Consider the following 27,175-nt stretch of genomic DNA (forward strand, 5'->3'; position numbering starts at 1 on the left):
TATATATGCAGATTATATAAAAACTCATCACTGCTACAATGCCATTCTTAAACAATAAAGCGTAAGGCAGTCCATCAACATGTGCAGGCAGTATATAATTCTGAAGATGTTCCACTTTTGGTTGAGTTGGATCCTAGAGCAGACATTCAGGATAGACCAACTCCAATGGATGATTTAGAAAAAGTCTTCTTTACGAATGACTTTACCAAGTTTACCTACATTGGTCAAGCTTTGCATGGTCAAGAAAAGCATGAACTTGTCCAACTTTTACTTTAGAATGTAGATTTGTTTGCCTGGACCCCTACAGATATGCCTGGCATTGATCCCTAGGTAATCTGTCACAAGCTGTCCATCAACCCATCGATACGCCCTATAGCTCAAGAGAAGCACAAAATTGGTATGGACTACCGAATCGCATCTTTTAAAGACACACAAAAGTTACTAGAAGCAAGATTTATTCGAGAAATCTGCTTCACCAGCTGGTTAGCCAATGTTGTCATGGTAAAGAAATATAATGATAAATGCCGAATGTGTGTTGATTTTATTGATTTAAAAAAAGTTTGCCCTAAAGATGCATACCCTTTACTATGTAGTGATTTTTTTTCATAGGCAATGCATCTGGGTATGCTTCTTAAGCTTTATGGATACTTATTTTGGTTATAATCAAATTCTTATGCACCACTCAGATCAAGATAAAACTGCTTTTATTACTGAACATGGTAACTTTTGTTATAATGTTATACCTTTTGGTTTAAAGAATACAGGTGCTACTTATCAACATTTAATGGACCAAGTGTTCTCTAGACAAATTGGTAGAAATATGAAAGTCTAAGTAGATGACATGGTTGCTAAAACTAAGATAATCAACTAATATACCACTCCTCTCGATGAGATTTTTGCACAATTGAAAATTTATATCATGCGTTTAAATCCTAAAAAGTGTGCATTTGGAGTCCAAGGAGGTAAATTTCTTGAATTTTTATTAACAAGCCGAGGTATAGAAGCCAATCTAGAGAAATGTCGAGCTATAGTGGACATCAAGAGCCCAAAAACCCTCAAAGAAAGTCAACGACTAACAAGGAGACTTGTAGCTTTATCTCATTTCTTACCTTGCTTAGAAAATAAATCTTTTCACTTTTTTCAAACTTTGAAAAAGAAAAAAACTTTTGAGTGGAATGATAAATGTGAATAAGCTTTTAAATGTATTAAAAATATCATTGCTTTTTGTAAACCCCGCATAATTAACTTCATAATTAGTCAATAAATTAATTATTAATTCAAAAATTAGAAAATAAAATTTTATAGTTTAATGAGGTAGAATTAATTAAAATATGAATTTTGACACTAATTTTAAAGAATTTGACCCAAAATTGGGCCAAATGGACCGAACTGGACAAATTGGACCTAAACGGGCCCAAAGGCCCAACACAACCCACCATACACTTGAGCTTCAGCTTATTTCTCACTTCAACACAAAGAATCACATTGAATACGTTGAGAAGGGGAAGAACAAAAGAAGAAAGAACAAACCCTTGAAATTAATCCGATCGCCGCACTATTTGTGGCCATGTGACCACAGCATCGAGCTCTACGAATCTATCAGAACAATTTTATAGGTAAGTCTCATTCTCTTTCCTAGCTTCTCATCCCCTAAATTTCAAAATTCAATGAACAATTATGTTGAATTTTGTGTAATTTCAGTGTTTAGGTTCGAATTAGCTTGCGGTTATTGTCGGGTCTAACTCACTTGAGCTGTGGATCAGGTAAGAACCCTCAAACCCTTTGTGTAATTTTGAATTAGTGAACTCTATATTGATTATAGCGATAATTGTGGTGTTAGATTGAAAATTGATTGTTGGTTGGAGTCAAAGTGAGAATTTGGAAGCTCGAAATCAAACTTTGGTGGCTAGAAGGATGTTTAGTAAGGTTTTGAAATCTTGGAAGCTTGGAAAATGCTGAATCGTGAGGTGTTCTGGGCATTAGGAGGAATCGGCCAAGGTATGATTTTGGTTTCTCATAACTAAAATATAATGTGTCGTGAAAACTTAGGATAGTTAACTATAAGATAAGATTGAATTATTTATGATGTTGATGATTGAAATTGGTGCATATGTATGAGGGTTACTAATGTTGTGGTTGTGGTTGAGGCTATGATGTTTGTGATGTGTAATCTTGTATATAAGATTGGTAAATGATAATGATGATGTATATTGAAATGTTGTTTTGAACTTCAATTATTGGATTGAAAACTTGATGGAGATAGTGAGTTAGTATATTGAGAAGTGTTGTGGTATAATTGAGGTTGGTTTGGAGCCACTATGGTAAGATTTGGTAAGTTTTAAAGGGGGTGGGATTTTAAATGTTTTGAAAGTTGAGGTTTGGGATTTTAATGAAATCTTTGATTTTTGACCAATTTTGGTGAGCCATAACTCGGCCCCCGGACCTTCGAATTTGATCAAACTTATCTAGAATGAAAATTTGGTTTAAGAGGTTTACACCGTTTAAAGAACGGATGAAAAATATTTTAAAACAAAAAAGTTATGTGCGTCTAAAGTTTGGTATGCAAAACAGGAATTCTGGACATAGCAGCATTTTTGCAGCTTCTGCTATGCATGCGTAAGCGAGGGGCACACGCAACGCAGCCATTGGGCACTGCCCAGAGGCTCCGCGTATACGGCAGTGTGACACGTACGCGGGAGTGAGATTTTTCACGGTTGCGTACGTGGCCATATGGCACGCGACACGGGCAAAGCCCAGAATTGCTTCCTACGTACGCGAGTAGGGTGCCGTGTACACGGACCCCCTGTTTTTCTGAAATATAATTTTTTTCTTTTTAAACCATTCCTCTAGCTTTCAAAACCTTTGTAATTATTGTTTAAAGCCTGATAGGTGTATTTTGGGTAATAGAGTATGATTAGGACTAAGGAAGCGCTATAATGTTATATATGTTGTGATTGATGCCTGAATTCATAATGTATACTGATATGATGATTGATATTGATGAATATGTGGCTTATGCACTTTTAATTATCTGAGATATGAGTTTTCCTGGGTAAGATGCAGTGGCTTGCCATCACGTGCTCCAGGTTGAGACTCGATACTCTGCTGACCTTATGTCATAAGTGTGGCCGGACACTTATACCTTTCCAGATGAACTCTCCCCCGTGGATATACACGTGTGTTATATGATTAAAAGTGAATATGACTTGAGATTTGGGAGTGCACGATAGAGGGACAGTCCAATGCTTAGCTACCAGCACTTGTTGGGTTGGCTATACAACTGACAGATGAGAGTCATTAGCCATAGGACAGACATACATCATATGCATCTATGTGTTTGTTTGGTGTGCTTTGTTTGAAATGCCTAACTGATCACATAAATTACTTGCTACTTGTTTATCTGCTGTATCTGTACTCTAATTGTGATTTATTTGTATGTAATATCTATTTTGAAAATAAATAATTCCAATGGTGGTTGGAAGGTTCGGAGGAGTTGCACAGGGGAGTGTTAGATTAGAAAGAAGATCCTTAGTTAGTTGCCTAAATTTTTGGTTTAGTTGTATTTTATAAGAGTGAATCAAATGTCAGAAGTTCTAGGATCGCCTCTAGCTTTCCCGGGACCTTATATGTTAGTTATGTGGGCACTGTTACTATGCTGAGAACCTCCGGTTCTCATTTTATACATATTATGTGGTTTTCAGATGCAGGACGTGAGGCACCTCGCTGAGGCATTCTGGGAGCTTCGGAAAGCAAAGGACTCTAGCATTTTGGGATTCCATTTTGGTTTTGATATATCTATATATATATACTTTACATCTCCATTGTATATATATATGTATGTATATTATATTTTGCCCTCTTAGAGGTTGACTTGGAGAAACATGTTCTGTAAATAATATTTGGGTCTTTTTGGGATTCTCATGTATATATGTGTATATGTATATATGCTCTGGCCGGTTAGAAGCTTTGTTATCTATATCTTTGGAATTATTTTCCTATGTGTATATATGTGTGTCTGTGTGTCACTTTACTCTTATCTCGTCTGATTTACGTTTATCGCTTACGCAAGTGATGCGCTTTTCTGTTTAACGCTTTTGTTTATCTTTTCTTCAAAAGGCTCCTAGATAAAACCCTTTTTCACCTATATTATATATATGACTTTACTTTTAGAGGTCGTAATACCTCATCACCTTAGTTTTATGACTTAAGCATAAGACTCTGTGTGGTAGGGTGGTACACTTCTCCCATAATTTTACAGAGACCTAAGATTGGCAAACCATTACATTTATATTTATCTAATACAGATTATTCTGTTAGTTCAATTTCGGTTACAAAAATAGGAAAGGAACAACACCTAATTTATTTTGTAAGCATATCTTTGCACCATGCCGAACTTCGATACCCTAAGCTGGAGAAACTGGCCTTGGCACTAATTTCAACAGCTCGACGACTACAACCTTATTTTCAAAGTCATACTATCATTATTCATACTGAACAACCATTACATCAAGTGATTGCAATTCCCGAATTGAATAGGAAATTGAACTCTTTAAGTTTGATATACTATACCAATCTAGATAATATCTCAAATCCCAGTATTTGGCTGACTTCATTGCTGAGTTTACCATTTCAAGCAATGATGAACTTGTCCCCAAATGAACACTTTATGTTCACAGTGCATCTAATCCAAATGGCTATGGCACCAGAGTTCTTTTAAAAGACATTTCTGGTAAGTTTTTAAAACTTCTTTGCAATTTTCATTCACTACTAGTAACGACCATGCAGAATATGAAACTTTATTGGCCGGATTAAAGTTAGCAAAAGATATTCAAAGACAGAACCTTTAGGTAAATTGTGACTCTTTATTAGTTGTACAGCAAGCAACTGATGTATTTCAAGTGAAGGATCATTTATTACAAAAATATTTACACATGTTAAAGAATCACATTACCTTTTTAAAAAACTTTGAAATACATCATATACCAAGAAAACAGAACATAGAACTGATATCTCATCAAAATTAGCAACAACACGACCTCATGGTCACTCTGCAATATTTTTACAATCTACTTTACATGAACCTAGCATAGATTTAAGCTCTGTTTCAAGTATATCACAGTGTACAGATTGGAGAACTCCATATATATAATACTTGCAGACATGTCACTTATCATTTGAGATAACAGACACAAGGAAGTTTAAGCTCTAAGTTTATTTTTCATACCACTGTTAAAATGTTTGAATCATGATGAAGCCAAATTGGCAATAACTGAGGCACATGAGGGTGTATGTGGTACTCACATCGACAACCAAAGTCTAGCTTCCAAAATTTTGTGTGCTGAATTCTTTTGGCAAATCTTACAAGATTGTAAGAAGAAGGTCATGACTTGCGATAGCTGTAAAAAACATGCACTTGTTATTCATTCTCCTGCCAAACTCTTACACTCATTTGAGGTTAGTTGGTCATTTCACAAATGGGGGCTCGATATCATCGGCCCATTTCCATAAGCTCTCGGGTAGGTCAAATTTTTAATTGTAGCAATTGACGATTTCTCCAAATAGATAGAAGCTCAGCCATTAGCTAAAATTACGTTTGATAAGATAGTAAGATTTGCCTAGAAGTATATGATATGCAGGTTTGGTATCTTTCAACACATTATCACTGATTTTTTATAGAATTTCAAAATTCATCATCATTTTTCTTCTGTAGAACACCTACAGGCTAATGGACTAGCAGAAGCAGCTAACAAGGTCATTCTCTATGCATTACGAAAGAAATTGGATGATGCTAAAGGCATGTGGGCCGACCTTGTTCCAGAAGTCTTATGGAGATACAACACCACGCCATAGTCCACCACCAAAGAAACCCCTTTCTGATTAGTTTACAGTTCCGATGCTATGGTCCCACTCGAGATCTCACAACAATCCTTAAAAAAAAATTAACAAAAATGAATTTAACGACACAAGACTACTAGAACTTGACACTCTTGAAGAGGTTCAAGATATTGCTACTATCAAACACCAAGCTACGCAAGCTCGGATTGCCAGACGATATAACGAAAGAGTACATGCTCGAAAATTCCAGAAAGATGACTTGGTACTATGCAAAACTGAAGATGTTTGCAAACCTCCAAGACATGGGAAGTTAGCTGCGACCTGGGAAGGACCATTTTGTATATCTCAAGTATTAAGGCATAGTGCATATCAAATTGAAACTTTAGAATATTGCATCTCTAAAGTTGTATTACAGTTAAGACAAGCACGGGATGTACTCTTTTTCCTACTCACAAGATTTTTTCCTACAAGAATTTTGTTTGGAGAGGTTTTAATGAGACACTACCATCTGCACCTTCACAATAAAGGTTCATGAATTCAATCATCTTTGTTTTCATATATATCTTGTTGTTATCAAAAATCATTTTTGCATAATGGCCGATTATACATATCATTAATTAATACACAGCGAACATCTCTACTTCAATCACATCTCCTAACCGACCTATATGTTGGCAATCAATTAAAAAATCTACTACCCAACAAAATTGTTGGTCAAGCAAACAAAAGCTTCAAACTAAGCTATAATTCGGCGTTCAAATCTAATATATTAGTTCACATATATCACAAACAAAATAAACATAATTTCAACCAGCACATACAAAAAATAAAATAGCTACTAAACAATCTACAGCAATCGCCATCACTGTTAATTCATTCACAATGTTTTCATCTTGTCTTTCAACTGCAGCATCATCATATATGAGCTTGCCTTTAAAAATAACCTTGGTGAGATCCATCTTCAAAAAGTCAAATTCTAGAGCTAAAAACTTTGTCTGAGTAACTGCTCTATCAAAGTCATCTATAGACATATCTAGGAAATCTGACTCTTTATTCTTCTCCAAATTCTTTATCTTCACAGTGATCTCCACCACTTGATTTTGAAGTAATTTATTATCTTCTTCACACTTCTCATTTTTCTACAACATTTTCTCATTCTCTTTTTTTTAAAAATTCAACCTCTTCTTTCTTTTTCTTTATTTTCTCCAAAGCCTTTGTTTGTTGACCCTGTTTAATGGTAAAGTCTTCTTTCAACTTCAAATGACCCTCCATAGCACTTTTTTCCTTTTTATAAAAAATTTCTCAGCTACGCCGAATACTCAGCAGCCGAGCACCAACAACCTGTAACGTTATAAAATCCTCGTCAAAATTTATAAACCGAATCCAATTCAAAACTCACACATTACTTACTTAAAAGAACTTATCTATGGCAATATCTCTAACACCATTGACAAAGAACCACATCAATGCTAGACTTTGCAAATTCATTAGCTATCACAATATACGGGAAGTTATCATCCCATAAAGAGATCCATCCCCGCTTTCAACAAAAACGTGCAACTTTTTCTGATTACCAATAAAATTTGTCAATTCATCCAATTGAATCTCCTGTTCTTTCTTCTTTGTTCTCGAAACCTTGTTCACTTCCTTTACAGCAACTTCATTCTTCCTCTTTTTACAATGATTGGTTTTCACTTTTATTAGGATTTGAGCTTAAACCCGCATTTTCCCATCTTTTCTTCAAATGAGCCCTTAAGCTCGTAGCAGTCACAATGGGGGCTCGTTCACCTATCACCACAATAATTCAAACAAAAAATTTAGATCATATATTTTTCTATTTTACAATAATATACACATGTTACCAATACAATACTCAACAAAATATTGCAACACAGCATCCTTATTCTGATCCCAAGGCAGCAAATCAGAAATAGTTAATAACCTATTTTTCAGAATTTTCTCAACTAAAAATTCCAACAACCTTTTATTAGTTTCGCTAATTATTTCTAACTCCAAAATTTGCAATAGTTAGTCACACCAAAAAAGAGAAAACTTTTTTACCAAATGTTTGTCAATATAAAATGAAAATTCCTCTTCGACAATTTTAACTTTCAAATAAATTTCTTTAAAATCCTTGATAGAGGACTTATAAAGTTTAAACACAGACCAGCTAGGTGAGCTATTAAGGTTTATCCAAACACCCTTCCATACACTCTTTGCTTGGAATAGGGAGAAAACACAGTTAGCGAAGGCTGGACCTCCAAATGCTCCATTAAAATATGAAAACATTTCAAGAATGCCCAACCGTTTGGATGAAGCTGCGAACAGGCACAATTCAATTGCCTCAACACAGCACATTTAAACCCAATAAAAGGTAATTTTATCCTAAGTTCTTACAACATGCAAATATAAATATAAAAATACTCAAAATTCCTTTTTTTATGAAATACATGATCTTCACTTTGGCAAGGTAATAACTCTACATTAATACCAGCACCCTTTCTCATTACCTTAGACTTATCAATCCTCTCAACACTCTCGCTATCAATGAACAGTGAAACCCGAATTTTCATGTCCTCATCTACTTAAGAATAAGGATCACCACCTTCCAATTTTTTTCTTTTCCTCTTTCTCATCAAATACACAGAAGAAAAACAAAGAAGCAAGGAAGAATCACAAAAATAGAAGTGATAAATGCAAATACTAACCTCTCTAAGCCATTTTATGCTTAAACTGTTTTCTTCTAAGACCAAATTCCTATGCTTTATGAAATTGCTAAAATCCTTCACTTTCAACTTTACTTTCCTTCTTTTAGAATGAATAATTAACATTAACTTCATTTACTCATGAAAACTATTCCACATCTTTCATCCTCATCGTAAACTTCATTTCAAAGCATTTTACATAAATGGTTCTGATTTCCTAGAAAGTTGAATAGTTACATCTTCTCTTTCTTAATTTCTCACTTTTTTTTATGTTTTATAATAATAAGGACGGTTGATCTTGGGGACTATATACTCTCATTAATTCAAGCAAGTTATAACTTCTGCAAAAAAGCTCAACCTGCTTTATTAAATTCCCAACAGATCAAGCTTGGCAGCTATGATCTTCCCATTATAATTCTGATGTATGCTATAACTTAATTGAACGTTATAACTCTGTCAAATGTTACAAATCAAAAGATACGATAAAACCGTTACAACTCGGATATCGAAATGTATGCAAACTAATAAAAGTATATGATGGTCATTCATTATCGAATCATAACTGATGAACAGATAATGAGGCACACCTAAGCTATATAATAATATAAAGGTAAAGGCAAAAGATATGTTCGAAATCCATTCTCTTGAGCTTAAGAAATGCTTCACAATACTGACATAAACATCAGAGTGTTTTGTGCAGGTACTCACACTTCGTATTTTTCTGTCGTCCAAACTATAACTCATTTTGTTTGAAGACCTTGAAGATATATGAAAAAGACGAATTATACATGTTAGAAACAAGAGATTAAACTGGAGAAAGAATTTGTATATTATTAAGTGTATTCAAGTTGTCTGTAATAATACAATATAGAAGGGTATTTATAGGTGCTAAGAGAATCGAAATAATAAAGACGTAATATCCTATAATAAATATTCAGATATGCTAAATAATGCTAATTGATCTTAATTATATTCTAACATCCCCCCCTCTCTCAAACTCATGAAACTTATTTAAAACAATGAAATAAAGAAAAAAACTGCATAAACTGATAAAACAGGTGCAGACGAAACTGCCGGAAGGAAACGCAGACGGAACTTCCGCTTGTCTGAAGGAAACAAAACGGAACTGCCGCTATCTGAAGGAAATGCAGATAGAACTGCCAGAAGGAAGCGCATATGGAACTGCCATGAGGAAACGCAGAGGAATCTGCCTCAAAGAAACACAGACGAAACATAGACAGAACTGCCACGAAAGAACGCAGACGGAACTGCCATGAGAGAACGTAGACTAAACTGCCGAAAGAGAGTGAAAACTATATGATTTTTTCATGAGAATAGGTAAGGAGCGGATGACAATGGTGTTTGACCATTCGACTCGGAAAAATATAAGACAGAGAAAACAGGCTAGTCGGTGAGGTGAAAAAGTATCAAAGAAGTGACAAAAGGTAAGAAAAATGGCCTAGAAAAAAAAGTGCAAAAACTACGGTGATTTCACCGCAAGGAAAACAACCTATCCTCTTCAAGGAGGATACCATGACTCTGATACCATGTTAGAAAAAAGAGACTAAACTGGAGAAAGGATTTGTATATTATTGAGTGTATTCAAGTTGTCTGTAATAATACAATATAGAAGGGTATTTATAGGTGCTAAGAAAATTGAAATAATAAAGACGTAATATCCTATAATAAATATTCAGATATGCTAAATAATTGATCCTAATTGATCTAATTATATTCTAACAATACAAAACAGACAAGCAAGGTTACGCAAGAACAATACTAAAAAATATTCAAATAATGAGTAAAGTCATATATAATGCATAATATTACCTTATATATAATGATGCATACCTAATAATATATATGGAAATGCACCTTAACACATATAATAATATTGTTTCCACTTCTCCATATTTAGGGTTAAGTTTTTTCTTGAGAAATTTTAAAAACATTTTTAATATTTAATTTATTTTAATTTATCTTTAATATTTTAGATAAATTTTAATTTTATTTTTGAGAAGTTAACACCACCAATGAAAATGTTACATGACAATTATATGTTGTGTGCCACAAATGTATGGTAATTTTAGACTAACGTGTCAATAAAGCATCAATGCAAGAGTATTCCATTTATCGTCTATATTCCGATATATATTTTGCTAGATGGACATAGCTTTTGTGAACAATATGAATAATGAGTTTTAAAATTGGTCTAATAAAATAAAAATATACTATACTCCTAAATTATCCACCTAAATTTTAATAGTAGGATAACCATTCGCATACCTAATGAATTGAACATTCGATATATTCATTGTTAATATTGTTTAATATTTTTATTATCTACCTATACTTTTTTTATAACTAAAATATATTAACACATGAGGAATAAAAAATCAAACGTTATGAATATAATTAAAACTAAATTAAATGTAAACTCTTTGAGAACAAAACTTAAAGCATAGTAGTAATATGGTAGATATTTTTGTAAAATAAAAGTATACCAAGTATTTTTAAAATATACCCATTTATTATGGTAACATTTTTTATTAAAAAACAAATATGTAATTAGGATAAGTAACTAACTATTACATATTCTTACTAGTAAACAATATAAAAGTATTTTAACAGTATATATCCAAGTTATGTTTATATAATAAAGAGTAAAGTATCATTTATGTCTCCAACGTTTGGGGTAAGTCTCAAACCTGTCCCTAACGTTTTAAATGTCCTATTTGTATCCCAAACGTTTCTAAATCGAATCAATGTTGTCCTACCATCCAATGACTAAAATTTCGTTAACGGTGTTGCATACGTGGAGGTTAGTATACACGGTGACAGGGCGTTTGTTTGTTACCGTTATTGAATTAAACAAAAAAGAAAAAAATAAATAGATAAATCATAAATGTGAAAATAGGGTCCTCTTCAAAACCCTAATTGCAAAATCGTCTTCTCCTTGCTGCTGCAGCTTCTCTGAAGCTCGATTTCCTCTGCTTGAAAAAAGATGGAGTATGAAGCATGCCAATCTGAAGCGACGCAAAGCAGCAAGCAGGCTACACGAAATAGAAACCAAGCACGTCGAAGGAGGACAACTTGCTACTGTGGGGAACGGCCTGTGCTCGCCACCTCATCGATGGTAGAAAATCCTTGGCGGAGGTTCGGGGTTGTGTTAACTTTGGGGTGAGGTTTAGCCATGTGTTTATTTGTTGTTGAGTTATATGTTTTGACAATCTGTGGGTGTGACTTGGTTGTCTCATGTTTGGTTTAGATTGGAGAAGAATGCAGTTATTTTGTATAGCAGAACCAGAGGAAGATCCCCCACAAGTTTCAAGGTTAAGAATGAAGGTCAGAAATTTGAAGGGCAAATTGGATAAAGTTGAGTTCAGGTTCATGGTTGCAGTGGGAGTTGCTTTAGTTGGATGGACAGTTGCACTAATATTGGTTTGTGAAAGAACAACCACCACCAAATTTGGGAGACTTTTACTACAATGATGTTGCTGGAGATGATGAGGCTTAGGAAAAAATTATTAGATCCCTAACTTGTACTCTGTATTTTGGCTTAGAAATAGCAGTGATGTTGAACTGGTTGGTGTTTTGTTGAACTCAATGAAATTGTAATAAAATGATATTTTGTTGAATTAAGTTTGATGAAAGGCTAGATTGTGCATGTGTAATTAAATGCAATGTTGTTTTATTGAACTCATCTGAATTGTGGAAATGAATTGAATGAAATGAAGTGTTATATTTTTCATCCTATTTAAATCAATCAAGTCATGAGCATAACAACAATCAGAACTTTAACATACTACTTAATCATTAACCATAACATTGTCATTGGCTACAACCACAACAGATTCACAGCAAAATAACAAATAAGAGCTACACATTTTGCTCCACAATAACGGTATGAGATAACAAACTATAGTCTTTAAACTAGTTTTCACACATTATAATGATACTAAAGAGAAGTTTTTTACTCAAAAATAAAGTTTCCAAAAAACATAAAACTGCACACATCATAATCATCACATCTTTTTCCATGCTTTGGGAGGTGTCCTAGCCATGAACTTGAGTTGGGATATGCTGACGTGCTTCGATGGGCTTGGCAGCACCTTGAGATTGTTGTGCTTGGTAGCACCCTTGAGTTGTCCAGAATTATTGTTGGATGGGGTCAACTTAGCCTTCTTTGAAGTAGCCTGAGATTGTTGGAAACTCACATCATTGGCAGATGATTTTCTCTTTGGCCTTGACATTGTGGTCTTCTTTGAAGCAGCTTGTGATTGCTTAGAAGCCTGACTAGAGATAGTACTAGAGATAGTGCTAGAGATAATTCTAGAGATGATTCTTGAAGCTCTTCTTGTAGATCCAGCAACTTTGTTTGCCTTGTTAACAGCCACAATACCACATTATAATCTTTGAATGCAATTAATAAAAATGAAGCCCGAACCAGAAAAAACCAAGCAGAGTACTTACCGACGTAGTTGCAGCTACTTTGCGCTTCTTTGGACACGTCCGTTTGTTGTGACCTCTAGCAAAACAATAGGAGCACTTCTGATTCTGCCCTTCGCGAGATACTCCTCCCTTAGTTGGGTTCTCATTTGCAGCTTTATTCCGTTTTAGTTTAGGCCTTCCAATGGGTTTTCTATAGATTTGTGGCAAAACGTCATCAAATTGTGTCTTCTCCCACAGGTTGGGGCCATTCACGGGATATACCTCATGTTGGTAGAACTCATAGTAAGTTGCTTTCTTGTAATAGTTTGCAACAAAGTTGTCCACATTGAATCGCATCTTCCTAATGCAGGTCATTGCATAAACACAGGGGATTCGAACACTCGTGAGTCTTCAAATCAACCACGAACTTCTCTTTGCCTCCATGGATACTAGTTACCTCATATTTGTCACGACCAGCATACGTGCTCACCCACTTACCACTTGCATCAGTTTGTTTTTCAACCTTAATCTTGATACGGGGCAACACCTCTCTTGGGTATTCAATTATTTGATCCCTATTATCAGCCCAACGCCTCATTATGTATACTCTGATGTCTTTAAACATGCTGACTATTGGTTTCTCTCTGGCGTCCACAATCACAGAGTTAAATACTTCACACATATTATTTACCAAAGTATCACACTTAGACTAAGTCCCAAACTTATGCCGGCACCAATATCTGGTTGGTACCTCCATAAGGTGGTTGTAGGCTCCATTATCAACCTTTTGGATATCAGCCATCCTTCTCTCCCACTCTTGTAAGTAAGTAGCTTTTGCAGCATTTCACATCATCAATTTTAGTTGTAGCCCTAGGAATCTCTTCCTGAAATTGCTGTAAAGATGTCTAACACAAAATCTATGATCCACTCCAAGAATGAGCTCATCGAAGGTTGGAACTAAACCCTAAACCCACCATATACACAGTTGAAGCAGTAATTAAATCAGTATGATATTTGATAGGTACAATTAAATTAGTAATTGAATTGGACATGCACAATTCAAACACTAACTAATAAAAGTCCGAAGAAGAGTCAAACACTAACTCATACAATTCAAACACTAGGATCACCAGGGCAGCAAGACTAACACTAACACTAGGATCAATAAAGTAGCTTTTAGTTGAGGTGAGTGTAGAAATAAGTACCTTCTGTTGGTCAGACATAAAGGTGCATCTCCTTATCTTGTCATAGCCAAAGTCATCACACAGATTGGTAAGAAACCAAGTCCATGTGTCCTTAGTCTCTGCTTCAACTACTGCATAGGCTATTGGCAATATCTGGTCGTTCGGGTCCCAGCCAATAGTCGTGAAAAGTTGACCTCCATATGGTGTCTTGATGAAGCACCCGTCAAGGCAAATTATTGGTCTGCAAACCATAAAACTCTTCTTGCATGCATCAAGGCACACATAGAGTCTTTGAAACTTTGGCCTTAAATTCACACCCAGTTTTGGTCTCTCAGAAGCAAACTCAGGTGGTCTCTCCACTTGCAACTTCATTGTAGAACCCGGGTTAGACCTCAGCAATTCATGACAATAGTCATAGAGTCTCTGATACTGCTCTATGTACGTTTCTTGTAACTCATCAAGTGCAAACTGTTTAACCCGGGCAGCTTTAGACTTAGTCAGCTCTACATTCCACTTGCTATATGCTTTCTTTATTAGTGTGGAGAGCTTTATCTTTGGATTCTCAGCAATCTTATTTAGAAACACCTTGCTCAACTATTTTGCATGCATAATCCCAATTTTCAACTCTCTAGAACAGCTATGCTTGTTGTGGCAGCTGGTTAATTGCCATGTTTGCTCATTCTTCATCTTTTCACAGTATGCAAACTAGTTGCAACCCTCCACGCAAGTAACCTTCACTCTCCAAAGGTCAACCTTATCAAACCTCAAACCCCTCCCAGTGTGTACAGCATAGGCAGTAGCACAATCCTTAAACTCCTCTCTTGATACATAAAGAGTTCCAACCTTCCACTTGTACTCGCTCATGTCCTTTAGCTGCTTGTGCAACGGATACTTCTTGGCAACACTATTATCATCCTCATCATCATCAATAATAGGCATATCCAGAAAATCTTGAGATTCATATCCTTCTTCCTCATCACCTAAACCTGCAACAATCTTCTCCTTACCTTTGTCACTCCTACTTTCTTTTGCTGTATCTGTTTGGGTTTCAGTTGATGCAGTCTCGAATCTATCCCATACCTTGATGTTGACATCTACTAAGTCCTCTACCCCTTCCTTGTCATTATCACTGTCACCAAACACAACTTCGACAGCACTATCTTCTGAACAATAACCATTTTTGGAATCATAAATCCATGAATCACTACTATCATCTTCACCACCCTTGGGTTCATAGTCCTCGTCCTCACTGCCATCACTACCCTCTTCTTCCTCATCTGATTCATCTGTTCCATCTTTCTTACCCACAATTTTTTCCTCCACATTTGGGCCAGGATTTATCTCCACCTGTCCAACTGCATGGGCCTCAAATGTAACCATTGGGCCTGGCCCATCAGATCCACCTGCCTTCACTTGCATGGTAGTTTCAGTACTCCCTAACATGTGTACATCCTCAACCTTTTCATGGATATCACTAGTTTTGTGAACTACATACAGCTCCACCATATCCTCCCTAACCCCAATGTTAGCCATATCCATTGCATCTTTGTCAGTTCGCAGCATCCTTAAGCCTTCTTCTGTACTCTGATCCTGTGATTTGTACCACATTACTGCAATATCTTTCTTCAAATACCCTTGTCTGCTCACTATGTTGTAAACCTCAATCAGGCTCCACTCGTCTTCATTGCAGTAGTCTATCACAGTTGTCTCCCCACCCAAATACTTCAAAGGCCCTCCTTGAAGTCCAAAGCTACCTTGGTGGTAAACTTTGACACTAAAATAACTCATCCTAAACAACATACCCTGTTACATCAGGTAAACATAGTGAAACAACATCAACCGTAAGCACAGATTAAATCACCAAAAAAAGTAAATTCATGCCCTAACTAACATAAGCAAGGGACATTTTTCTGGGAATAAAAAAATCAACTAAACCCTAAAATGCAAACAATCTCATATATGGCCATTGTTTTTCATGGAACCACTCAACAAAACCCCAAAAAACAAAATTTTTTCCTAGTACATACCTTGTCGAACGAAACCACCCTGTCACCAGAACAAAGGTGTAAGCTTTTATGCAACACAACCAACAACGCTCCGCCAACTACCTTGCAGCCCCTACCTGCGATCAGCCTCGAAGAAGAGTAAAACGTGTGTAGTAAGGAGAACTGGAATGAAAAACGTTGCATAGAAGTGCTCTGTTTCTTCAACGTTTCGTATTTGCTACAGTGAATGGTATAATGGGCGCGAAGAAACAGACGTGTCTATGTTACCCTTTGGGCTTACTCACTTAACCTTCACGTATGCAACGCCGTTAACGAAATGTTAGTCATTTGGACGGTAGGACAACATTGACTTGATTTAGAAACGTTTGGGATACAAATAGGACGTTTAAAACGTTAGGGACATATTTGAGATTTACCCCAAACGTTGGGGACATAAATGATACTTTACTTTATAATAAAAGTGATACGTTTAAAAAAATATTTTTATATAATTTACTAATAGTAATATATAATACTTACTATATTTTTTGTTATTAATAAAATAAAATATTATTATATTAAAATTAGTCTTAATAAAAATAATAAATTTTAAAGGTGTTATCAATATAATTTTTATTTTTATACTTGAAATTTGCATGTTATTTCAATTTTATTATTAATATTTAATTTTAATAGTAAATTTTATTACATTGCTATCAGACCGGCTATACTTTATGGTACAGAGTGTTGGACGGTCAAAGGAGAATACGAACATAAGTTAAGTGTGACAAAGATGAAGATGTTGAGATAGATGAGTAGTCATATGCGATTAGATAGAATAAGGAACGAAGATAAAAGAGAGAGTTGGAGTATCACCTATTAGGAAAAGATGGTAGAATTGTGTCTTAGGTGGTTTGGATATGTGAGAAAAAAACTGACAGAATACCCAGTTAGGAGGGTGGATGAGATAGAAGATGGATAAGGGGTGAAAGGTTGGTAGAGAAAAACTTAGGAAAAACATTCATGAGGTGGTCAAACGAGATCTACATTGTAAACTGTCTCTCTATAGATATGATATATGATAGAGCTCAATAATGTTGTTTAATTCATGTAATCGACTCTATCTAATAGAACAATATTTTATTATTGTTGTTGTATTTAGTTTTAATTTTATTCTTAATATTTTAATATATTTTAACAATTTTGAATTGACATATCACTGACATATTAACCTAGATTGCTATATGTTGGTATATAATTGTCACGTTAATATTTTCATTAACGGTGTTAATTTCTAAAAGTATAATTAAAATATATTTAAAATCTTAAAGAAAATTAAAACAAATTACACATTATTAAAAGTATCTTTAAATTTTTTTAAAAAATTCAAAAACAAAAGTATACTTTGATTCTCACGTATTTATGGTTTGGTCAAAGGTATCACAAGCAGACAGTAAGTGTGAACTGTATTTTGGTAATTGCACAGTACATCAACGTTCAGCCTAGACGCCACATATATAGCATGCAATGCTTTGTTTTGCTAAATTCATGATCCGTTTACATCTTCACACTTTTTTCTAATAATAATTCCTTTTTTTATCTATCTCAAGCGTATAACTTTTTCTTTTGGACATTATCCATAAGTTAAAATAGCAAGTATTTGTATTATACATATACTTACTATTTTAACTAATTGATAAAATGATTAATAATAGCGATAAAATGTTGAAACTTAAGATAAAAAGACATTTTACGTTTAAATTTGAATTTTTCACGTCTTTATAATGTATATTTTAGTCAGTAATATTAAATGATTAAGATATTTTGATAATAAAATTAAATTAAGTTAGTTGAATAATTTAAAAATTGATAACAAAAATTATAATTGAAGAAGAAGAAAAAAAAACATAAAAAAGAGGAGAAGGAATATAATTGAATTTAGTTATAAAAATAACTTCTTGACTCAATATTTTTTTATTTTAGTTGATACTTTATTCAAAAATTTATTAAACTTAAGAATATTTTAGATAGTTAATTTTAGTAGATTGAATAAGCTGGTTATATAAATTAATTTGGGTTGATTAAATTAGGGGTGAGCACGGGTAGTGAATACCCGATTACTTGTCCGAATCCGAACCGAACTAATTAAATTAGTTCTGTAACTAACGGTTAATTGGGTCTAATTTGAACCAAACCAATGACCTTTGTTAGTGATTGGTTCGGATATCGGGTATCAGTTCTAGGGGTGCGGAATCTGAACCAACCCGTGAATCTGACCATATATTAATTAAATAAAAAAATAAAAATATATATGATTTTTAGTGGCTTTTAATGAGATTATTCACTATTAATATGTTTTGATTTTAATGAGTTTAGTTTTTAATATATTTGGTGTTTAACATGTTTAGATTATTTATATTAATGTTACATGTTTATCGTATTTGTTGAATTTTTAAGATAAAAATTTGGTTTTTTTATGAATTTTAAAGTCATCGGGTACCCAATTATCCAAACTGAATCAATCCGTTCTTAATCGGTTTGGTTTGGTTCGGGTACATGCACAAAAAATACAAATCCAAACCAAAGTGGACCAATTACATTTTGATCGATTCGGTTCTAATTTCACCTTGAATCCGAACCAAATCAACCCGTACTCACCCCTAAATTAAATGATTAACTCATTCGTCTGTTTAAACATGTGTTGAGGTTTAAATTTCACTTTGTGTATGTAACAACTCATTGACTAGTAACAAACTCTTAAATAAAACTCATATTAATGGCGGATTAGTCCTTATCAGGTTGGAAGATGTCGTACAGAGAAAAGAATTGTACCATACCAATATACACTCTTCCTACAGAGAAAACAAAAATTCACAGCATGCTTTCCGAATCTAATTCCTTATAAAATTCTTTTCAAGAAAACGAAAGAGAAGGAATGAACACCTGAGTGTGATGCTGTTTTCAGAAAGTTTGTGTGACGTTAAATTTCTCTAAGGTCATTTTTAAATCCAACATTTCCTCCAAAATAAAAAAATCCACTGGCTGAGGACTGAGGAGGCAATGAACTTAAAATAAAATTGTGGTTGAAAAGAGAAATGATAAAAAGACAACATAGAGAAATCAAAGAGATTTTCAAAAGTAATTGTTTTTGGGAACTTGAACCAAATAAGAATGTCTATTTAAAGTCCTTTGCAGCTCAGCACTTACTGGAACTATAAGCTTGTGAGATCTGTGCACTTTGCAATTCACTACTCTTTCTCCCCAAAATCTCAATAATAATAATTTTATTATTATCATTTTGTGTTTGACAATATTGATCATCACAATGAAGGTATTGAAGAGTACCGTCTTTTTTCTCTTATGTTAAAATTTTTTTTTTTTTTTATAGCCAACTTATGCATTCTTTAAGCAATACTATGTTTTTTTTTTTCTTGCAGATTCTTCAATGGATGCAAAAAAGGATAAATGGGAACGATGAGAAAAAGAAACCAAGCCCAATTTCAACTACTTGTAAAATCATTTTTTCAACTTTGTCTTTGTTTTGCATCAACATTAGTATCCAGTTACACAGGAAATTTCTTAAAAGCTAGATTACACTGTGTTATAAGTCCTTGTCTCTTTTATCATAACTTGTAAAGATTTTGACTAAGATTTTTTGTTTCTAGGTTTAGATAACAATATAACACAGTATTTTCTATGAAATTTTTTCTTTTTTTATTTTATTTTATGGATTTAAGATCACATATATAGTTATAGAGAAAAAAAAAATACTAATGTTCCACAAAATTAAGTTTTGTGGAATCACTTTATGTTAAAGAATGTGTCACACCTAAAGTCCTAAACTTTGTTTTGGATGAACAGGGGGATCTACGTGACTACGTAATAGGACTTAAGGTGGAGTTATTGTAATTTCCAAATTTTCAAATAGGAGAATATATAAGAAAAAAGTAACAGTTAAAAATAACATACATCAGCTACATATTCATTCATCAATATATATTATGAGAGAATTTAATTTGATCACTGACCATTTTTTTTTCCCTAAACAACAGATTATATGAGACATTATGAACCTTGCAAACAAGAGTTCGGTGATTGGCCTCAAGCACTTCTTGCAATTGGAACCTTTGGGACTAATAGTGATAATCAGAAAGAAGATTCAGAAAAGACTAATAAGGGCAGAGCATTAGATCCACCTTGTTTTCAAGATTGTGAGGATGAATTCACTCTTGAAGAAGTTGGAAGCCTTCAGAATGAATTCAACAAGTATTTTCAGGTGCCGGAGGAGCCAAACTCGGCCGCAAAGCCATTGAGCACTGAAAATTCAAGCTTAGAAGAAGAAGGGCATTATGGTGATTTCCACCAGAGCAGCAGTTTAATGGATGCCAAGGGAAAAGATCAATGTTTGGATCATAGCCGCAAGAATGGTGTTGCAAAGAAATCACTTAATTTTCTTCTAAAGAAGATGCTTGTTTGCAACAGTGGATTTCAGCCTACTACTCCTTTTCTCAAAGATCCATCACTCTCCACAGAGTCCAGAATGGAGAAGGTAAATCATAGATGGTTTGTTATTTTGATATTTTCACAACTAATAAATTTTGGACAATTTAATGGATGAATAACCACTCCAATTGGTCTTTAAAAGATTTTAAATCCAAGACTTTAGTCTTAATAAATTTTTATTATTTATTTGTTATTTTGCAAGCGGGCTAATTTTTCTTATAATTATATATTTAGGATTTAATTGTCTTATGATGATAAAATTTGTTATTAGAAATTCATTTTTCTAATATGCATATTAAAATTTTCATTGAGAATAAATAAGTTACTGCATTAAAGACATTCAATGGATAAAAATTTGTTAAAAATCAAAATAATTTATTGAAATTTTTTAAAGATCAATTTAAGTGTATAGAAAAAAAAAGGCGTAATGTTGTCACCAAAAATAAAAAATAAAAAAAAGCGTAAAGTTGACATTTCTCTCTCTCACTTTTTTAGTAATCAAAGTTATTGTAATCTATTTTAGAAATTAGAAATTTTATAAGATAATGTTATAAATTATTTGCTAAAAAATTATTAACTAAATAAAGTTGTTTGATATAGACAATTTTTTGGAAAAAATTGTTGAAACAGCATTTTCAAATAAAAAACAATAGATAGCCATTCCTCTGGCAATTTAACTTAATTACTCCTTTTATGATTGACTATTCTATTAGTCTTTACTTTATGCTTGTGATTTTTCAGATTTTGAGGGCAATACTTAACAAAAAGATATATCCCCAAGGGACCTCTTCAACAATGTTTATAAAGAAGTACCTAGAAACCAAATCAATTCCCCAATATTATTCTGATGATGATGACAATGATGATGATGAATTTGCTAAAGCTGTAGTCAATGGATGCAAATGGGTCAAGACAGATGCTGAGTGTAAGTTCTCTACAATGATTTGATTATTTATTAATTAAGCTTTTGTGGTCAATTAGCATATACATTCTTTTCATACAGATTTAGTTTTCATTTTTTAAACATTTGAATTTATAATAATATAATCCCATGCAAATTATACCCAAATTTCTTCCTACTAGCTTGTTGGAACTTGAATGTTAATATATTTTGAATTTTAATCCTATATTGTAAATTATTATTATATGACTTCATATAAGAAATATCATACATAGTAAAAGCGTATAATAGAAGAGAATCAATATACAGGTTTTATTATTCAACTGCACCTATTAAGAGAAATAGTATTAATATTAAATACTTATAGTAATTTAAAGATAAATAAATATCAAAATGAATTAGAATGATAAAAAGAACATTAAAAAATAATACAAAGAAGAAAATAAAGCTATGCAGCCTAAGAAAAAAAAAATGTGATGCATATATTATATTAGAAAATTATCAAATTGTTTGTTGTAAGAATACCTTAGTTTCTCTTGTAATAATATTATTATAAATAGATAGATTGCAGCTAATAGCTATTCTGACATTAATTCAATTTCTACTTTGTGGTTGCAGATATTGTTCTTGAAATATAATTGGCTTCTTCTTATTCATTACTACTTTGATTTATTTGGTCAACCCTGCTCATCAAGGAAGCTAATAATAATAATAGCTTATAAACACTAGAGAGTGACCTACATATTATTCATTTTGAGGGGTGAAACCAAACCAAGCAAGTGTGAAAAATTATTGGAGGATATTATGGGAAGACAAAAAAGGTTTTACAGATCACTACTTGAACATCAGATAGCTTAATCAAGATCTTGGAGGAGATTTTAGTTTCTTCAAACATAATATTATTAGCCTTTTGTTGCTTTTCAAGCTTCCAAGAAATGAAGTGGCTTTACGTATCAAAGCCTTTCTGTGACATAAAAACGATGTTGAAGAAATCATGCTTTAAGCATAAATAAAGAGAGTGTGTACATATTATATCATAGGGTATTATGTAATAGTGCAAGGCCCATCATCAATATACTTCGTGATTATGTTATTTTAATACCATATATTAGGTGTATATTAAAATTGGTCGTTAAAATTAATTATTAAATTAAATAAAATATATATTAAAATATAAAATATATATTAAAAATAAATTAAATTTTATATATATTTATAGATAAATATATAATAATTAATTTTAATATATAAATAATATTTTTAATTTTAATAATTATTAAATTATCCAACAGCTTAAATTGAGAGCAATAAAAGTTAAAGTTTACACATTCTCTCATTTGGTTTTTCATTCACCGTTCTTTTATATATATATATATAAAAGACTCGTGTGTATAGGTTGAAAATTTTTGTTTTTTCTTTCAATCTTTTTAGTCTTCTTGAATTGTCACTTTTTAAAAAGTATTTTTGTTTTTGATTAATTTTTTTATTAAAAGTAATATATTTATTTATTTTATCACTACTTAAAATACATGAGTATTCTTTTTTAACTTCTCATAATTTGTATTTTTTCTTAACTTCTCATAGTTTGCATAAATTTTTTCAATTAGGACCAAATTTTTACTCTTTCTTTCTATTCTTACTTTTCAAAACATTTACTTAATGAACACTTCTTAAAATTGGCTATAGAGATTCTGCTTTATATATTATATTGTATTTTGTTCACCTTCAAAAATTATGCGACGATAAAACATATTAAAAATATAAATAACACAATTCAAAAAATAAACATGAATAAGAACCATAACCAATATAATTTATGTATATAAAAAAATTCTTTGATTTATCGTATTAAAATAATTTATTTTTTAATTGGATAAAAAAATTTATTTTACAAAAATGTAAGTTGTCATTTTTCAATACTAATAGAGGTCTATCAAAAAGAGGGGCCGAATGCATAAAAAAATGAAGAACTTAAGGATTTGAAAAAACTACTAATTTTAACCTTTGAATCTGATTATTTGTTGATGGAAGAAAAAAAGAAAGAGAAAAAGAATGAATGTTTGGAATCTCTCATCAAATTTGTTATTTCCAATATAAAAGAAAGAAATAGAATGATAAGTGTAAGGTTTCTTTTACCCAATTTCAACTCGTTCCTATAAATCTATCAACCACTACCTTTTAATCCAAATCCTAACTTAGATGACAGAGAATGCACTATAGAGAGACGTTACTTTTTGGTTTATCTTTTATTTTTTCTTTTTTGTTTTCTCTTCTTTTTTTTCATTGGAATATATGCAACGCGAAAAACATATGTTGCTAAAATTTACCATGATGAGTTTCTCTCTCTTCTACCTAACTATATGTTCTATTTATCCATCGTACCAACCTATCCCCTTCCTTCATGCTACAAATAATATTTTTCTTTCATTACCACACTCTAATATCCAACTACCAATACATATGATGATCAAGAAGTAATAAATCTTTGTTATTTATTCATTAAAACAATAGCAGTTGCAGCATCAAGTGTTCAACAACGAAGGATTCAGAGGTGATGGTAATCAGTGGCTAAGAGAATGGGGGGTTGAATCTTAGCCCCTTTTGCTGTGAGTAACTTTTTGCCTTTTGAGATAGCTTCAGGAGATATTTCTATTTTTGTCTCGTAACTAGTCAAGAGACATTTTCTTTTTGTCTCGTAACCGGTTAGGAGAAATTTTTCAATTTTGTCTCCTATGTAACAGAATTAGAAATGGAGTAGAAGAGAAAGAGAGAATCACACCCAGAAGTATCCTGGTTCAGCTGCTAAGTGCAATGCAGCCTACGTCCAGTCTCCATCACAACAGTGACAGAATTTCACTATAATCAACAGATTACATACACCAATTCTTCCCTAGGAACTACCCATTCCTATCCGGGATAAGTCCAGAATCTATCCCCAAAACTGAACTTGACTTGGTCAACTGCCAAACTTTCAACTGCTAAGTGCTAACCCAACTTGTAAGGGAATCCCCACAGGATCATGAAACACAACACAGATGGACAAAGGAACTCTCAGACATCTGTGGCTTTTTCTTTAATTTTGCACTCTCTGTCTTTTTCTCTCACTGGCTTTTTCTTACAAACCTCACTCTGTTTGTCTTTTTCACCATGAAACTCAGACAGACAAAACTAAAGAAAAGAATACAAAATAAAACCCATTGAAGGAGAAGAACTTCTGTTAACTTAGGGTAGCTATGAGAACTCTGTGCTTTATCTCCTTGCTTCAACCTTTGGCCGTTCACCCTTATTATAGAAGGGGAAACTTCCAAGGTTGAAACCCGTTCGACCAAGCCACCAACATCTTCTCCATCACACAAGACCGGTTCGGACAGAGAGAAGAGAGAGGGAAACCGAAAGCAAATCAACATGCATTTACCTCTCTCTCATCCCTTCTCATCAAACTTCATCAATCTGAGCCTTCCATCTTGACTTTGTCTCCAAGAAAGAATTCTAACCCTTGATGAACTCTTGATCCTTGACAGCTCCATCTGTTCCATTTTTGCTTCTTCCTCCACGTAGCTACAGTAGCTACCTTCTGTCTTGGATGAACAAAAGTGGAAACAAGCTTCACCACATAGATCTTCTTCTCTGACCAAGCCGATTGCTTCTACTTTTGGTATGAAGATCTTGAAACTTCTTCTTCACACCTTGCCTTTAGTGGCAACAATCTTGCCACAACCATGCTTTAGATCTTCTTTTCTCAAGGCCATCATCATCCTAGCATCTTTCTTCTTCCTAGCTTCTCTGATAATTTCTTTGATGACTTTTACCTTCTTCTTTCCTATTGACATGACCGAAGAAGAGAGAGAGGAGAGAGAAGAGAGAAAAAGCTTTGGATGCAATGAATGAAATTAAAACAAATTAAATTCCACTTCCATTCTCCTATGCATAGTAACGTGTGGACCATTAAGTGCCATCAAATCAATTTTGAATTTTCTCTTTTCTGTTACCAATGCATTCGTTTAATTTAATTAAACTTTGAATTCCACCAAAGGAGAGAGTGGGTAACCGAACCACTCTTCTTTCCTTTCTCTTTCTTTTCAATTTTGGACCATGATGATGTTGGTCTCTCAATAAAAAGTTTTGGGCTTCACTTTGGTTTTCCTGGCCCAAATAACATTTGCAAAATAATTCAGCCACAATGCTTAGGCTTTTTGTACAAAGGTTGAATATGTTTTCTTCACATTGGGCTTTTGTAACTTTTTGGCCTAACAACAAAATCTGCACGCTAACAAACTTATTAAACAAACAATTGGAAGCATAAATTGAATTAACAATTTTGTAATTAATAATTTTTAACAATGTTTGATCATCACAATAATTTCAAGTTTTCTAAACTCATCAATCTCACCCTTAATGACAAACATTATTAAAAATTGAATTGAAAAAGGCTAAGGATTAAGAGAACTCCCTTGAAGATTTTGAATCCTCTCCCTTTCAATTGATCACATGGCTCCCCCTTAATATGTGCATTAGTCCAGTGAAAGCAATACCGGTAACATGCTTTAAACAGTTCCAAAAAAATATGTATTCAACACTTGGAACAAAAGACATGTTAAACAATGATTTTTGATCAAATAATCAAGACTTAATTTGTTATCCTTCAGATAACATGCTGCTCAAATAATGTTCATGTAAAACAGAGTATGCCAGAGTACATTCAGAATACATTTCAACAAAAGATCAAGACTCAACATACTGCTTATATTAACATGTTCAAACAAATTCCTACCAACAAAAAAAATATTTCTTGCCAATCAAAGCAATAAATCAAGCATAGGAACATATAGCCAATATTCATTCATCAAAACAAAGCATCAGAAATATTGGCATCAATGATCATCAGAAAACAAAAAATTCAAAAATCAGAGCTCAGAAAATTGGATTGACAGATCTAATCTTTTTTTTTTTGCAAAAGATCAGCCCCGTTTTCTTTTTTTTTTCTTTCCCCTTTTGTCATCAAGAGGGGAACCTGCAAAACAGATGAAAATAGTAGTGTAATGCAAAATATTTGATTAAAAACCAAAATAGAGTACTTAAAGTTACTTAGTACAGTCATCCACCAACAAACAGTTCAAATGACACTAAATCCAAAAGAGCAGAAAAATAGAAATTGTTCAAAATCATAGGCAGCAATGGGCAAATCAGTCAAGCATCAGAAAGATTTATATCCGAGTCAAGGTGATCATCGTCTCCGTCGGAATGAGACATGTCATTTTCCAAGCTCTTGAGCAGCAGATTTACCCTCTCATTACATTTAGTCCATGCCTTTTCATTTTCGTAGGCCTGCTTGCGAGCTTCTTTGCAAGAACGAACCATCATATTAGACATGTCTGAAAGCTCATTCAAAACGTCCTTGATTGATTCAGAAAGCTTAGAAGGCTCAGGAGGACGACTGTCACTGTCACTATTAGATAGCATGGATGCCATTGAGTTTTTACCCTTTTTCCCTTTCATAGACTTGAGAACACCGCCTCCCTTAATGGTAGAAACCCTGTTCTCAACAGGTTCATTGCTTAGATCAAAATTAAAATATTCAAAGATGTAAGTCAGAAATATTCCATAAGGTAAATTTGCCTTTTTATCACTGCG

The 27,175-nt window shown here is 33.2% G+C and overlaps 1 protein-coding gene and 1 pseudogene across 2 annotated transcripts; one reads left to right on the forward strand and one right to left on the reverse strand.

The window, feature by feature from the left end:
* Positions 1–14,041: 14,041 nt before the first annotated feature.
* Positions 14,042–15,943, reverse strand: LOC148570639 (uncharacterized; annotated as a pseudogene).
* A 3,415-nt stretch (positions 15,944–19,358) lies between these two features.
* On the forward strand, positions 19,359–22,578 carry LOC107633087 (protein DEEPER ROOTING 1-like). Of its 2 annotated transcripts, XM_088509818.1 has the most exons (5): positions 19,359–19,471; positions 19,578–19,650; positions 20,193–20,689; positions 21,385–21,568; positions 22,163–22,578. In XM_088509818.1, exons 1-5 carry the CDS (start codon positions 19,466–19,468, stop codon positions 22,180–22,182), a joined length of 780 nt encoding a protein of 259 aa, XP_088365944.1. In that variant the 5' UTR covers positions 19,359–19,465; the 3' UTR covers positions 22,183–22,578. The 2 variants fall into 2 exon arrangements, with proteins under 2 accessions (XP_088365944.1, XP_088365943.1); XM_088509817.1 differs by lacking the exon at positions 22,163–22,578 and having other exon boundaries at positions 21,385–21,684.
* Positions 22,579–27,175: the final 4,597 nt, after the last annotated feature.

This window comes from Arachis ipaensis, chromosome B3, assembly GCF_059453495.1.
Source record: "Arachis ipaensis isolate K30076 ecotype BB chromosome B3, ASM5945349v1, whole genome shotgun sequence".
NCBI classification, from domain to species: Eukaryota; Viridiplantae; Streptophyta; class Magnoliopsida; order Fabales; family Fabaceae; genus Arachis; species Arachis ipaensis.